Source organism: Chrysochloris asiatica, unplaced genomic scaffold (assembly GCF_000296735.1).
Source record: "Chrysochloris asiatica unplaced genomic scaffold, ChrAsi1.0 scaffold00556, whole genome shotgun sequence".
Classification (NCBI taxonomy): Eukaryota; Metazoa; Chordata; class Mammalia; order Afrosoricida; family Chrysochloridae; genus Chrysochloris; species Chrysochloris asiatica.
In genome coordinates, this window is record NW_006409074.1 from 114098 (window position 1) to 128061 (window position 13964).

At 43.0% G+C, this 13964-nt stretch overlaps 1 protein-coding gene across 1 annotated transcript in view; it reads right to left on the reverse strand.

Moving 5' to 3' along the window:
* Positions 1-13964, reverse strand: part of LOC102822832 (5'(3')-deoxyribonucleotidase, mitochondrial-like) — a 50405-nt gene that overhangs the window by 1274 nt on the left and 35167 nt on the right. Inside the window, exon 4 of the mRNA XM_006877692.1 lies at positions 1447-1561. Coding sequence (XP_006877754.1) covers positions 1447-1561 — 115 coding nt within the window. The remainder of the gene's footprint in view (positions 1-1446; positions 1562-13964) is intronic.

Below are 13964 nucleotides of genomic sequence, written 5' to 3' on the forward strand. Positions count from 1 at the left end.
TCCTCAGCTCTCAGTCACACTGTGAGAGGTGACAAGGCTCCTCAGCTCTCAGTCACACTGTGTGAGAGGTGACAAGGCTCCTCGGCTCTCAGTCACACTGTAGACAGGTGACAAGTCTCCTCAGCTCTCAGTCACACTGTAGACAGGTGACAAGTCTCCTAAGCTCTCAGTCACACTATGTGAGAGGTGACAAGGCTCCTCAGCTCTCAGTCACACTGTGTGAGAGGTGACAAGTCTCCTCAGCTCTCAGTCACACTGTGTGAGAGGTGACAAGTCTCCTCAGCTCTCAGTCACACTGTGTGAGAGGTGACAAGGTTCCTCAGCTCTCAGTCACACTGTGTGAGAGGTGACAAGGCTCATCAACTCTCAGTCACACTGTGTGAGAGGTGACAAAGCTCCTCAGCTCTCAGTCACACTGTAGACAGGTGACAAGGTTCCCCAGCTCTCAGCCACACTGTGTGAGAGGTGACAAGTCTCCTCAGCTCTCAGTCACACTGTTGACAGGTGACAAGTCTCCTCAGCTCTCAGTCATACTGTGTGAGAGGTGACAAGGCCCCCTCAGCTCTCTGTGGCTGAGTGCCCGGAGGTCACGACTCCTCTGCATCTCTCACACCCTGGTTCTCTGTGGGAAACTGCTCGGTTTGGGAGGAGATGGCACCATCCACTTGAATTCTGGGATAAACAAACTGCATTCCACCCTCTAGACACAGAGACTGATTTAGAGACAGGCATGTTTCCTGAGCTAGTTCCAAGGACCATTAGGGAACAATTATCCTGTGTTTCCCACTAGATGTCCATGAGAACGGGCTGTAAGCCTAAGCCTGAACCTGGTGAGGGTTCCCAGGAGAACCTTCCCAGAGAAGAGCAGAGGCAAGGGATGAATATACTTAATGTGACTGACATTGTTTGAACTCCTGAATTCAACCATGCCTGAAGCCCTAGTCTGAGGTTGGTAGGTTGACTGGTTGGGAGGAAGTCACCTGCAAGCAAAAGGGACTAATACAAAGGCAACCCACCTTCAACTAGAGAGATTATGCTTTACTTTACTGTTTCATGTAATAAGTTTGCTCCAAATTAAAAAATTTGAGAGCCTAAGTCCAATTCTCATTTTACATGAGGAAACCATGGTTCCAGAGGGAAGAAGTGACTCACCCAATATCACTCAGTAAGTTAGACCCACACAGGGGCCAGGACCTTGTCTCCTGAGCCCTAAACAAATCCCCTTCCCCAGCCTGTATGTGGAAATGAGCCTTGTCTTCTCCACAGGGAAGAATCTAATAATCTCTGTGAAGCAATGGGGACAGGTTGGAGGGAAAAAGCAGCCAGGTAGGGACCACTTGGAAAGAGCATGTGGGGAGTAGCCTGTGTCCTGTGTGTCAAAGCCTGTGCCACATCCCTGCACCCCCAGCCCCTGTGTTTGCACCACACCTGCTTCAGGCTACTTACCTGTTATGTCTGGCCGGTCATCTATGAGGAGGTCGGCAGAGATCACTGTCTTGTCTCTAGTCAGCACAACATGCTCCAGAAAGTCGGGGCCGAAGTGCTTCTCCACCCAGGCATACTAGAATACGAGCAGATGAGGAAGGGGGGTCAGAAGGAAGGGTACCACACCTGGGAACAGACAGAGCACTGGATGCGAGCCTGGGCATGCTGGGCTAGAGGCTGAAGACTTCTCCTGAGATCTGAGACCTAGCACAGGACAGGAGGGTCTAACACTGGGGGTCACTCTGGGCAGATATGAGGCTTTGAAAGCAGAGGAAACGGATGTTCAGAGGGAAAGCAGCAGAATCATGATTCAAACCCAGACCTACCCCTCCTCATCATCTCAAATGCCATTCAGCACTATCTAAACCATCACATTCAATCCCAATTCAAAAGAACAGTATTTGCCATAATACCGGATTCAACTGATGGACTCGGTGTTGGAAGCAGCAAATATTTAGTAGCTTCCTAATGTGTGCAATGCACTCTATTTAAGTTTTGTTGTTGTTGTTGTTAAGTGCCATTGAGTCAGTTCCAGCCCATAGCAACCCTATACAGGGTTTCCAAGGAGCAGCTGGTGAGCTTGAACCATCAACCCTGCGGTTCAAACTGACTTTACGGTCCAAGGCACTAAGTCCACAGCGCCACATCAGGACTCCCTGTAGGTATTAGGGACAAGATGAAAGTGCTACAGAACAGCAGCACATGGGACCTTGCAGAATGGGTACTCAGGAGAGCCTGGCCCTATCCAGGGACAGACAGTCAAGGCAGCAACATTGAAAGCCCATCTAACAGGTGAGAAAGAGCATTCAAGCAGATGGCGTGTACACGTTCTAAGGGATACAGGAAGAGGGCATGGGTGAGGAGCTAACAGAAAGCTAATATGGTTGGACTGCAGTGCTTAGGCAAGGGAAGGAGTGCTGGGTGGAGGGCAGCTTAGGCCTCCCAGGCTAGGCAGAGGGCCAGCCCTGTCACCTGGCTGCCAGCATCTGTTCTCCTCTCCTAATGATACCCTCCTAGGAACTCAATTTTCTCATGAGTAAAAGAGGGATCCACCATTGTCTGTCAGTTTGTGATTGATGCTGTGGTGGCTTGCATGATGCTATCATGCTAGAAGCGATGGCACCAGTAATTCAAATACTAGCAGGGCCACCCATAGTGGACAGCTTTCAGCAGAGCTTCTGGAGTAGGGCCAGGAAGAAAGGTCAGGTGATCGACTTCTAAAAACTAGCCAATGAAAGTCCTATGGAGAATGGTCGAATAGGGAGAAGTGTGGTGCAGACCTCCACCAGCAATACCACAGAATACTGGGGGAAGCAGGTTCAGGGATGGTCCCAGATTTATTGAGAAAGTTCTACAGCTTACAGCCAGTGAGAAGGAGCAAGAAAGGTTGTGTTTCCTGATCTGCAGCTCCCAGCCACTTACAGAGTGGCCATCTTGGGTATGACGCAGCAGGTGAAGGATCAGAGGAGTGCTTCCACCACAGAGGTATGATCCTCAGAGATCAAGGTGTGGACATTTTTTTTCTGTTCATTGGTCTCTCACTGTCTGCGTATCTTTACTCCAGTGACGAGAGGGGCTGCCTGAGTGAGAAGACACCCCCCATACCCCAGAGGGTTCTACTACGCATGCACACAGACCTGCTCAACAAAGTCACTGCACGTAGAAGCTAAGAAGTGGGAAGACACTGCTTAAAACCAGAATAGTCTCCCAAAACAGCTAAGCCAGCCCTGAACTGTTTATCACTAGGAAAAAGGCCTGAGCAGAGGTTGTGGAGTGGGAGAGAGACAGACTAAAAAGGAAACAGGCCAAAATTAAATCCTGAGTTACATCATAAAGGGCAGACTTTGGAACTGCCTGAGATGGAATTCAGGAGAGTGATACTGAGGTGCATCCAAATGCTCCACAGAGGGGTTGAGAAAAATAAGGAAGAAGTCAGGAAAGGGCTATGGGAGTAATCAAATAAGATAGATACAGCACTGGAAACAATTCAACACCTACAAAAAGAGGTACACCAGCAACAGTAACATCTTGAAATTTCTCAGGTGGTCTTCATCACAAGAAGCCAAGACAGGGCCGTTAAAGTCATACTCATATTTTGCTACACATTTTTAAACAATTTTCTTGTATGCAATTATACACTGTAGTATCCAATCTGTTTGTTTTGTTTTTTGCTGTTACGATTTTGTTTGTTAGTCCCCCTTTTACCTCTAGAGGGCTCTTTCTCATCCTACATTCCCAAGAGACAGCCAACTGTGGTCATATAACCAAGTTACAATCACACCCTGTAAAATCCCACCATCCAGGCAAGAACAAACACCAGCTGCATACACCAGACAGACAGCCAACACCTGCTACAGATACTCTGAGTTGAGTAATAAGAAAAGTAAAAAGGGAATCCCATCTCCTGATCACATCTACCTGGAGGTAATCAGAGCTCAGTAATATATCAGCATACATTCATCTAATTATTGAAAACAAACATAAGTATTGAAGATGCCCAAAAAACAACTGACCATTTCAGCACATGTCCAGAAACAAAATAGAGTAAGTAACCGAGACAAATGAGCTGGAGGTAGACCTAGACTTCCCACTGGAAGGAGGGCAGACTTTGGAACTGCCTGAGAAGGAATTCAGGAGAGTGATACTGAGGTGCATCCAAATGCTCCACAGAGGGGTTGAGAAAAATAAGGAAGAAGTCAGGAAAGGGCTACAGGAGTAATCAAATAAGATAGATACAGCACTGGAAACAATTCAACACCTGCAAAAAGAGGTACAAAAAATTAATAAAACATAAAAAATGAACAATACACTGAAAGGGCAAAGGAGAAGAACTGAAGATATGGAAGCCAGAACCAGCAAGCCGGAAGAGAAAAGTGGGGAGTAGTTAACCTTACAGTCCAGTAATAGAGGACCCTAGGACCATCAAGGGAGAAAAGCAAGAGCAGAATGTGGGACCCTATCCAGAGAAATAGCTACACCAGATGTGAAGGCAGAGATGAGGACATGGTGAGATTCAGCAGCTAAAGTTTCTAGACTCCATTAAAGAGAAAGGCTGTATGCTGGCAGCCAGGAGGCAGCCTTGCACAATGTGCCCTTTGGTTGTTTAAATGATTATATATTCCTGAGTGTTTTTGTGTACATCCCCCCGCCCCCTCCAAAAAAACACACAAAAAAACCAGAGGGACTAGAAGCTAATACTGTTGAATGACAATACATGGAGGAGATTGTAATCATCGCAATGAATCAATGAGTGTAAAACTGATATTTTCCCATGTAAACTATCACTCAATTCACAATAAAAACTTTAATAAAAAAATCCTATGGACCACAACAAAACCTTGTGTGACACATTTGATTTGGACACATTACCCTAAAGAGCAAATTATATCCCACCTTCATTGCTAACTATGAATACGATCTCCACAATGTATTGTTGCTGTTGTTGTTATGTGCCGTGGAGTCAATTCCGACTCGTAGCGACCCTGTACAGGGTTTCTGAGGCTGTAAATCTTTACAGGAGCAGAAAGCCTCCTCTTTCTCCCACGGAACAGCTGGTAGTTTAGGTTGATCCATTTCTCCCCTTCCCTCTTCTCCATCCTCACTGACATCTATTCATACAGCACTCCCTTTCTGGAACTAAACCAGAACTCACAAGTTCGATGGACACACTCCTTCAGACACAGTCCTACTTGGCTCTCATTGCCCCAAAATTTCATTAATTCATTGAAACAACTCACAAAGAGTTAAAATAGCAGATTTATTACAACCCAAGAGAGCACAAAGAAAAAGATGCATAGCATGAGGGATCTGAAAAAGTCCCCAATACAGTTGTTTCCATGTCCCCAAGGACACACAACCCTCCCAAGAGTAGATGTTCTCGCCAACCAGCAAGCTCACCTGAGCCTCCCTGGTCCAATGAGCCTCCCTGGTCCAGACTCTTTGTTAGCCTCCACACATGGCCATGATAGATACATCTAGCTTCCTGAGGCCAGTCATCACTGGATCACCAGGTGGTCCTTTTTGGTCTGTACACCTCCCATTCATTAGCCTTAAGTGTGGGCTAGCTCTCAAGAACCAGGACTAAAGGCCAACGTGCTTTCTGCATCTCACATCAGAGGGATCAATTGCTAGAGGAGGACATCATATTTGGTGAGGCAGAGGGTCAGCAAGAGACAATACACACGAGAATACGAGGATGAACTCAAACATACAACGATCATGAAGATGATGCAGGACCAAGTCATGTTTGTTCTGTTGTGCATGGATCATCATTAAGTCAGAGCCAACTCTACAGCAGTCATATATCCATCCATCCATCCATCCATCCATCCACCCACTCATCCACCCAACATCCATTTATCCATCCATCCACCCACCATCCATGTCTAAGACGGATGAGGACACGATCACTATTTTTCTGGTTTGAAAAGGCAATAGGCTAATAAAGCTTTTTCCATGAATTTAACTCTTATAAACAACCCTATGAAGTAAGCACACGTCTAATCAAGTTTACAAGAAGTAGAAACACGTCCAAGTTGGCTAGGCAAAGTCAAGATGGGAACCCATTACAATACACTGCCCAAGACTCCGTCCAACTTGATCATCTGTAGGAGACACCAGGGAATAACAGGTTCACAGTCAGCTTCACATGTGCTATTTCCTCCGACTGTAATATGCTGTTAGTGTTCCTTCACACATAAGACACATACATGCATACAGACATACCTGGATATACAGACACACACAGAGAGACAAAAAGATAAGATGCCTACACTCACACACACACACACACACACACACCCTTACTCCAACCTAGCTAACTCCTGTTCTTTCTAAAGGTATCATTTCCTCAGCCTTCCCTGATTTAGTACACTCTGTTTTTCTCTACCACTTTCCACAACTGTAGCTATGTATTTGTAGAATCACTTATTTGCATAAGGTTGCTATGAGTTGGTACCGACTCAATGGCACCTAACAACAACATTAGACTGAAAGTTCCTTAAGGATAGGGATCATGTCTCAATACTTGTGGAAATAAGCCAGTCCATGGAGGCACAGCCTTGCCCAAAGGAAAGGGTGCTCTGCCTGGGGGCCTCACGGTCAAGACTCACAGGGCAGCCCAATGTAGGACCTGCTGCTACACATCAGCTGCCACCTTAGCCTCTTTCTGGCCTGGGCCTCTTTTATAATTGGGACTGCTCCCAATTATCCTTCTGGCCTACAAATAAATCTCCTAAGTGTCCTTATCCCAGTATACAAACAACCCTGAGCAAATAGTCACAGCTAGCAATCTTCTCACACAGAGCCACATTACAAACAAAACACCCTCATCAGGTTCACAGAATGTCCTAATGAGCACTAAGTCACCCTGCCATAGCTGGACTGACTGCAGGGAACCAGCTGCCTAGACTCTCCAGCCTGACAGGCTGAGCTGCAGCAAGGTACAGCACACCTGAGCAGACACTGAAGGACCAGAATGACGGCAGCCCTGGTATGGGAGGACACTGAGACATGGAGGCAGAAACCAGAGGGAGTGGAATACCTACTGTGGGCATTTATCATCCAGGGAATTTTGTTATTCATTTAATTATTCAATAAGCACTTATTGATCACCCTCCATGTGCCTAGAGGCACAGCTCTAGGAGAGGCCCTCTCGTGGGGTTTACATTTCAGTAAATACAATAAACAGGGAGGCAAACTGCTTTAGGTGGTACCAGGAGCTGGAAACAAGGGATCTGAGAGGCCTCTGAGAAGGGGCACCTGAGTCTGAATGACATGGAAGGGCTTGCTATGCCAAGAGATGGAGGGAGAACGCTGCAGAGGGAAACACACACACACGTGTGTGCTACAGTGAGAGTCTGCATACGTGTCTGAAAAACAGAAAAACACCAATGTGGCTGGAAGACAGTGAGTAAGGGGGAGGGCAGGCAGAGAAGAGGTCAGATCCTGCAGGGCCCTGCAGATCCTTCACTCCAAGACAAGGGGCATCCATTAGGTTAGTGCTTTGCAGACCAACAACAATGGTTTTTGTGGGATTTTTTTGAAATTTCCAAGGTATTACACACCAATGTTTTTTTTTTAAGATATAAAATCAAATCATGTGCTTGAGTATTGCATCCATGTCAAACTGCCATGGAAATGTCTTAAATCATCTGCATCCAGTTTCTTTATTATCACTCATCATGGGCCAGCACCAGTCTGCGGATCACTGGCAATAACTCTGATTAAAGGATTTTTACTTAGAAAAATGAAACAACTCAATTTATATTTTTAAAAGGTTGTTGTGACAGATAGATTCTGTACAGACAGTGAAGTTGAGGCTTGACAAGACTCAGTAACTTGTCAAGGGTCATTCATTTAAGTGGCAGAGCCTGGTGGGAATCTGGAGCTGTCCACGGAACATAGCATTATACTCTTCTGTGTTGCAGCTTCCACACATCCAGGTTTCTGTCCAAGTCTAGCGAGGGGAGAACCAATACCATAATTACTTCTTTTTTTTACAAAGGCATTGTCACCTGTTCGTAGCAAGTTGTTAAGCTCATGAATAGCAAAATGGGGATGATGAATAGTACCTGCCTCCTGGAATTCCCTTAGGGGTTAAACGGGAAATGCAGGCAGAAGTCCGAGCACTGAGTCTAGCACACAGAAAGCCCTCAGTAAGAGGAAGCTGGGTAAGAATTCTAGATGTTGATCTGCCTCAAAAATTAGGCCCTAAATTCTCTCTCATATCCTGTGGTTCTGGTACTTATGAAATGTGGGACCACAGGCAAGTAACTAATTTTCTGAAACTCAATTTTCTCAGTGTTGCTGGTATACTAAGTTACAACAAAATCTTAGAGTAATGTCTGGCAAATATTAAGAACTAAGTATTATTAAAAATTATTAAAAATTATAATAGCTAAAATAACTTACAAAAAAAGCTTATTAAGCAAATTTAGCAATGCTGTAGAATAATACTAGGTCAATATATAAAAAAATCAGCCTTCAATATGGATTACACTTCAAAGCAAAACAAACAAAAAACTCCTCATAACTCTACCAATAAGTAGCATTACTATAAGTGGAGAAAAGATTGAAGCTGTCAAGGATTTTGCTTTATTTGGATCCACAATCAACACTCATGGAAGCAGCAACACACAGTGCATTGAGAAACGTCTGTTTCAAAAGATATCTTTTAAAGTGTTAAAAAGCAAAGATGTCACTTTGAGGACTATAAGATATGCCTGACCCAAGCCATAGCATTACTTCATATGAATTTGAAAGCTGGACAATGAGTAAGAACTGATGTATTTCAATTATGGTATTGGCAGAAAATACTGAATATACCAGGGACTGCCAGAAGAACAAACAAATCTGTCTTAGAAGAAGTACAACAAGAATGTTCCTGGGAAGTGAAGATAGAAGTCTCATGTAATCTGGACATGTTATAAAAAAGGACCAGTCCCTAGAGAGATAATCATGTTTGGCAGAGAATTAGCAAAAAAGAGGAAGACCTTCAACAAGACAGACTGACACTACAGCTACAACAATAGGCTCCAATGTAGAAATTATTGTGAGGCTGGCGCAGGGCTGGGAAGTCCTTCATTTTGTTATACACAGTGCTGCCATGCGCAGAACCAACTCAATAACACCAGGCAACACTTACAAAACTCACTAGGGCCTCGTATACTAGCTAAGAGCACTTGGAAACTGCAATTAAACAAATGAGAGTAATACTATATATACACTGTAGATATACTGGACAAAATATATGCATACTGAAAACTCCCAAATATTGCTAAGTTAACGACCTAAATAAATAAATAAAGACATACAATGTTCATAGATCCAAAGATTCAATATTACTAAGATCTATAGATGCAGGTGGAATCCTGGTATGGTGCTCAGGTTAATGTGCTGGACTGCAAGGTCATTTTGAACCGGTTCAAGCTCACCAGCTGCTCCTCATAAACACTATGCAGGGTCACTAAGGGATGGAACCAACTCAACGGCATTTAACACCAACAACAGATACAGGTAGGGGTGTAAAACCGTGTGACCACTGGGGAAACAGTATGGTGTTTCTTTACAAAGTTAGAAATAGAAATGCCATACAACCCAGCAGTCCTTCTGTTTGGTACATGGTGATGGTGATGGTGCTGGCTCTGTGCCATGGAGTCAGTCCAGACACAGTGAGCCTGTATATGATTTCTGAGGCTGTAAATCTTTATGGGAGCAGAAAGCCTCATTTTTCTCCTATAGGGCAGCTGGTAGATCTTTGAACTGCTGGCCTTTAGTTAGCAATCCAAACAGCAACCCACTATGCTACCACAGCTCCTTAGGAAAATAAGAGCCGTGACATCAGTAGATATATGCACATCCATGCTCATGATCCTCTATGTATAAAAATCCTAGAGATTCAACAAAAAATCAACTAGAACTAACAGAAAGATTCTGAAAAGTAGCAGGGTACAAGATCAACATTAAAAAAAATCAATCAGATTCCGTTACACTCACAAAGAGAGCTTTGAAAATGTTATCAGGAAGACAACTGTTGTTGCTGTTAGGTGCCAATGATCACTTACAACTTCGAGCCGCCATATGCACAACACTGCCCAGTCCCGGGCCATCTTCACCATTGATGTAATGTTCAAGTCCACTGTTGCTGCCATTGATTCAATCCATTTTTGGGGGGTTCTTCCTCTTTTTTGCTGAACCTCCATTTTCTAAGCATGATATAATTCTCCAGGGACTGCCCCATCCTAATAATTTACTCAAAGTGTGAGAGATGAAGTCTTCATTCTGACTGCATTTCTTCAGATAAAGATTTGTTTGCTCTTCTGACAATCCATGTTATTTTCAATATTCTTCACCAATACCGTAATTCAAATACATCAATTAGGAAATCTATAGCATTCACAATAACTATGTCCTTTAGACAGAAAGGACCTAGAGAAAGAGAAAACTACAACTACCACTAAAAAACAAACGGGACCTACATAAAAGGAAGACTATTACCATGCTCATGGACAGGAAGACTTACCATTGTGAAAATATGAGTATTACCCAAAGTGATCTACAGATATAATGCAATTCCCATCAAAATTCTATCATCATTCCTTATAAAGATGGTAAAACTAATCACCAACTTCATATGGAAAGAAAAGAGATGCCAGATAGGTAAAACATACTACAGAAGAACAATGTAGGAATTCTCAAATCTCACAGAACTCAAAATCTACTCCACAGCCACAGTCATCAGAATAGCCTATAGTACAGATGAGACGGCAGACACACAGGTCAACGGCATGTAACAGAGAAGCCAGAAGTAGGTCCTTCCATCTACAGACAGCTTATCTTTGTCAAAGTTCTGAAACACATTAAATGGGCAAAATGACAATCTCTTTAACAATAGGTGCTGATAAAACTGGATAGCCATCTGCAGAAAACATTAAATAGGATCCATAGTCTCACCGTATACAAAAATGAACTCAAGACTGATTAAGGACCTAGATGCAAAAGTTAAAACCACAGAGATCATCAAATGGGGGCAAACTAAGGGGCCCTAGTATCGGGCATAAGCACACTATCAAACACAACTAAAATGCACAAACAGTAGAAGACAAACCTCCTAAAAACTAAACACTTATGCACATCAAATGACTTTACAAAAGAGTAAAAAGAGAACATACAGGCTGGGAAAATTTGTTTGGCTACATTAGGGACTAATCTCTAAAATTTATAGAAAACTTCAACACCTCAACAAGAAAAAGACAAATAATCTAATTCCAAAATGAGCAGTGAGCATGCAGACACTTCACCAAAGAACATATTCAGGCAGCCAACAAACATACCAAGAAATGTTCATGATCGTTAGCCATTAAGAGAGCTGCAAATCAGAACAATGAGGTTATCAGCTCACCCCAGCATTAATAAAATCCAAATCACACTGTATAGGATTTCCGAGGCTACAAACCTTTGTTGTTGTTGTTAGTGCTATCAAGTTGGTTCTGATTCGTAGTGACCCTGTAGGGTTCTCAAGGAGTGGCTGAAATGCCAAACTTGAGGTTCAAATTGACCTTATAGTCCAGTGCATTAACCCAGTGCCCCCCAGGACTCCCTACAAACCTTCAGGGGAGCAGAAAGTCTCATCTTCCTCTTGACGAACAGCTGGTGGGTTTGAACTGTCGGCCTTGCGGTTAGCAGTCCAGTGCTTACCCTATAGTGCCATCAGGGCTCCTTAGCAAAGTTAAAAAAAGAAAAGAAAACAACGAATGCTGGCGAGGGTGTGAAGAAGCTCGAACCTCATACAATGCTGGCGGTACTGTAAAATGATGCAACCATTGTGACAATCATACGGCACCTCCTTAAAAAGTCAGAAATACAAATACTATCAGGTTGAGGAATATTACTACCAGGAATAGATCCTAGAGATATAAGAGCTATGACACGAACAGATAACCAAGGGGGCTTCAAAAAAAGTTCATGGTAAATGGAACTAAAAGATAATGTAATTTGTCAATGAACTTTTTGAAGTCCCCTCAATTGTACAGCCACCCATGTTTATCACAGCATTATTTGCAATAGCAAAACGAAGGTAACAACCTAAGTGCTTCTCGATGGATGAATGAATAAACAAACTATAGTACATACACACAATGAAATACTACGTAATGTTAAAGAATAATAATGAATCTGCAAAACACCTCATAACATGGAAAAACCTGGAAACGTGATGCTGAGCAAAACAAGTCAATCACAAGGAAACAGACATCGTATGAGACTACTAATGTAAAAAGTCAAGAACAGGTTTAGAGACTATAACAATCACACTTTGATGATTATCATGGGTGAGAGGGGAAATGACTAACCAGAAGGTAGACATGTATTAACTCAAGTGAAGATAAAGGCAATGTACACTAAGGGGTAAGTCAACACAAAATAATCACAGGAAGACACTGGGAGAAGCATGAGCATCAAAGTTACATATACAATCCTGTAATCACCGTAACAGCAACAATCTAAGAGTACATACATGGAGTCCTGTAGGATATAAGCACTTGACCAGAGACTCAATCTGAACCCCAAGACTGGCAGTTCAAACTGAACTCACCAGCCACTCCTTTAAAAACTCTCTAGAGAGTCACTATGAATTGGAACTGACTCAATGGCACTTAACAACAACAATAACATGAGTAGATACATAAATAAGACACTCAAGCTGAAGAGGGGTGGGAAAGTGTATGGAGCTACACACACAAATACATACAGGCTTGACAGAAGGTATTTCTACATACGTATTTATATGTGTTGCAAAGATATTCATGGATATAGCAGAGCATACAGGGGGAAAGTTAGGAAAACTCCTTAGACATAACTAAACACTTTTAGTTGAGACCAGGGGTCTCAAAATCTCTTGAGAGAACATCTAAGGAGCAACTACTGGCCTCTCCTTGTCCACACAAAAGAAGACTGATGAAAACCGAAGACACATGCAAATAATTAGTCCAGTGGACTAGTGGGCCATGTGGACATCAGTTTCCACAACTCTTGAGACCAGAAAAACTAGATGGGCACTTGACTACTACTACCAACTGCTCTGAAAGGGATCACGTTAAAAGATCCTGGATAAAGTAAAAGAAAAGTGTGGAACAAAACTCAAAATCATAAACAAGACCAGGCTTACTGGTTGTATATAGATTGGTAGAATCCCTGAAGCTGTGGTACTTAGCTATCCTTCAGGTCTGGAAGTATACTCACTGCCCAATTTTCAGCCAAACAATAGACAAATATGTAAGAACAATAACACTAGTGAGGTGTGACCACCTTAGAAGAATCAATCATCTGGAATTAAAAAAAAAAGACAGCATTTACTGGAGGATAATGCCCAGAAGTGTTAGAAAAGAAGGAAGACTAGAACCAGAAACACAGGGAAAAGTGGGATAAGTGATGCTACAATGAGGGGATTGCAGCCAAGGAGATGACACAAAATATGTTTGAAGCATTGAGTGTGAAACTGATTATCTGGTCTTTAGACTGTCACTCAATTCACAATAAAAAATAACAAAGTGATACTACAGGTGAGACCTGGCTGGCCAGCTGTATGGTGAGACTTGGGGACTCCTGAGCCCAGGGACCGGGACATAGTTACAGAGGACTAGAGCAGAGAGTGAAGCATATCCAGCTGATATGAAGTGAGGGGAGATGCACAGGAACGCCTATAATTGCAGATAGTACCCATTTGACATAGCATCAATGGCTGGATGATCAGAACTCAACTAAAGGAAGAAAGGAAAGAAAAAAAAATATTTTTTTTTTCTTTTTGAAAAAGAAAACAAGTGTAATTCGCTACACTTTGATGAACTTGATCTATACTTATGGATGTAGTAGCTTAAAAAAACCAACCAATGGCCAGCAGTGTTGCAAGACCTGGGGACTCCTGGGCTCAAGGAGTCTGTGACATACCCACACAGGACTAGAATGCAGAGTGAAGCGTCCAG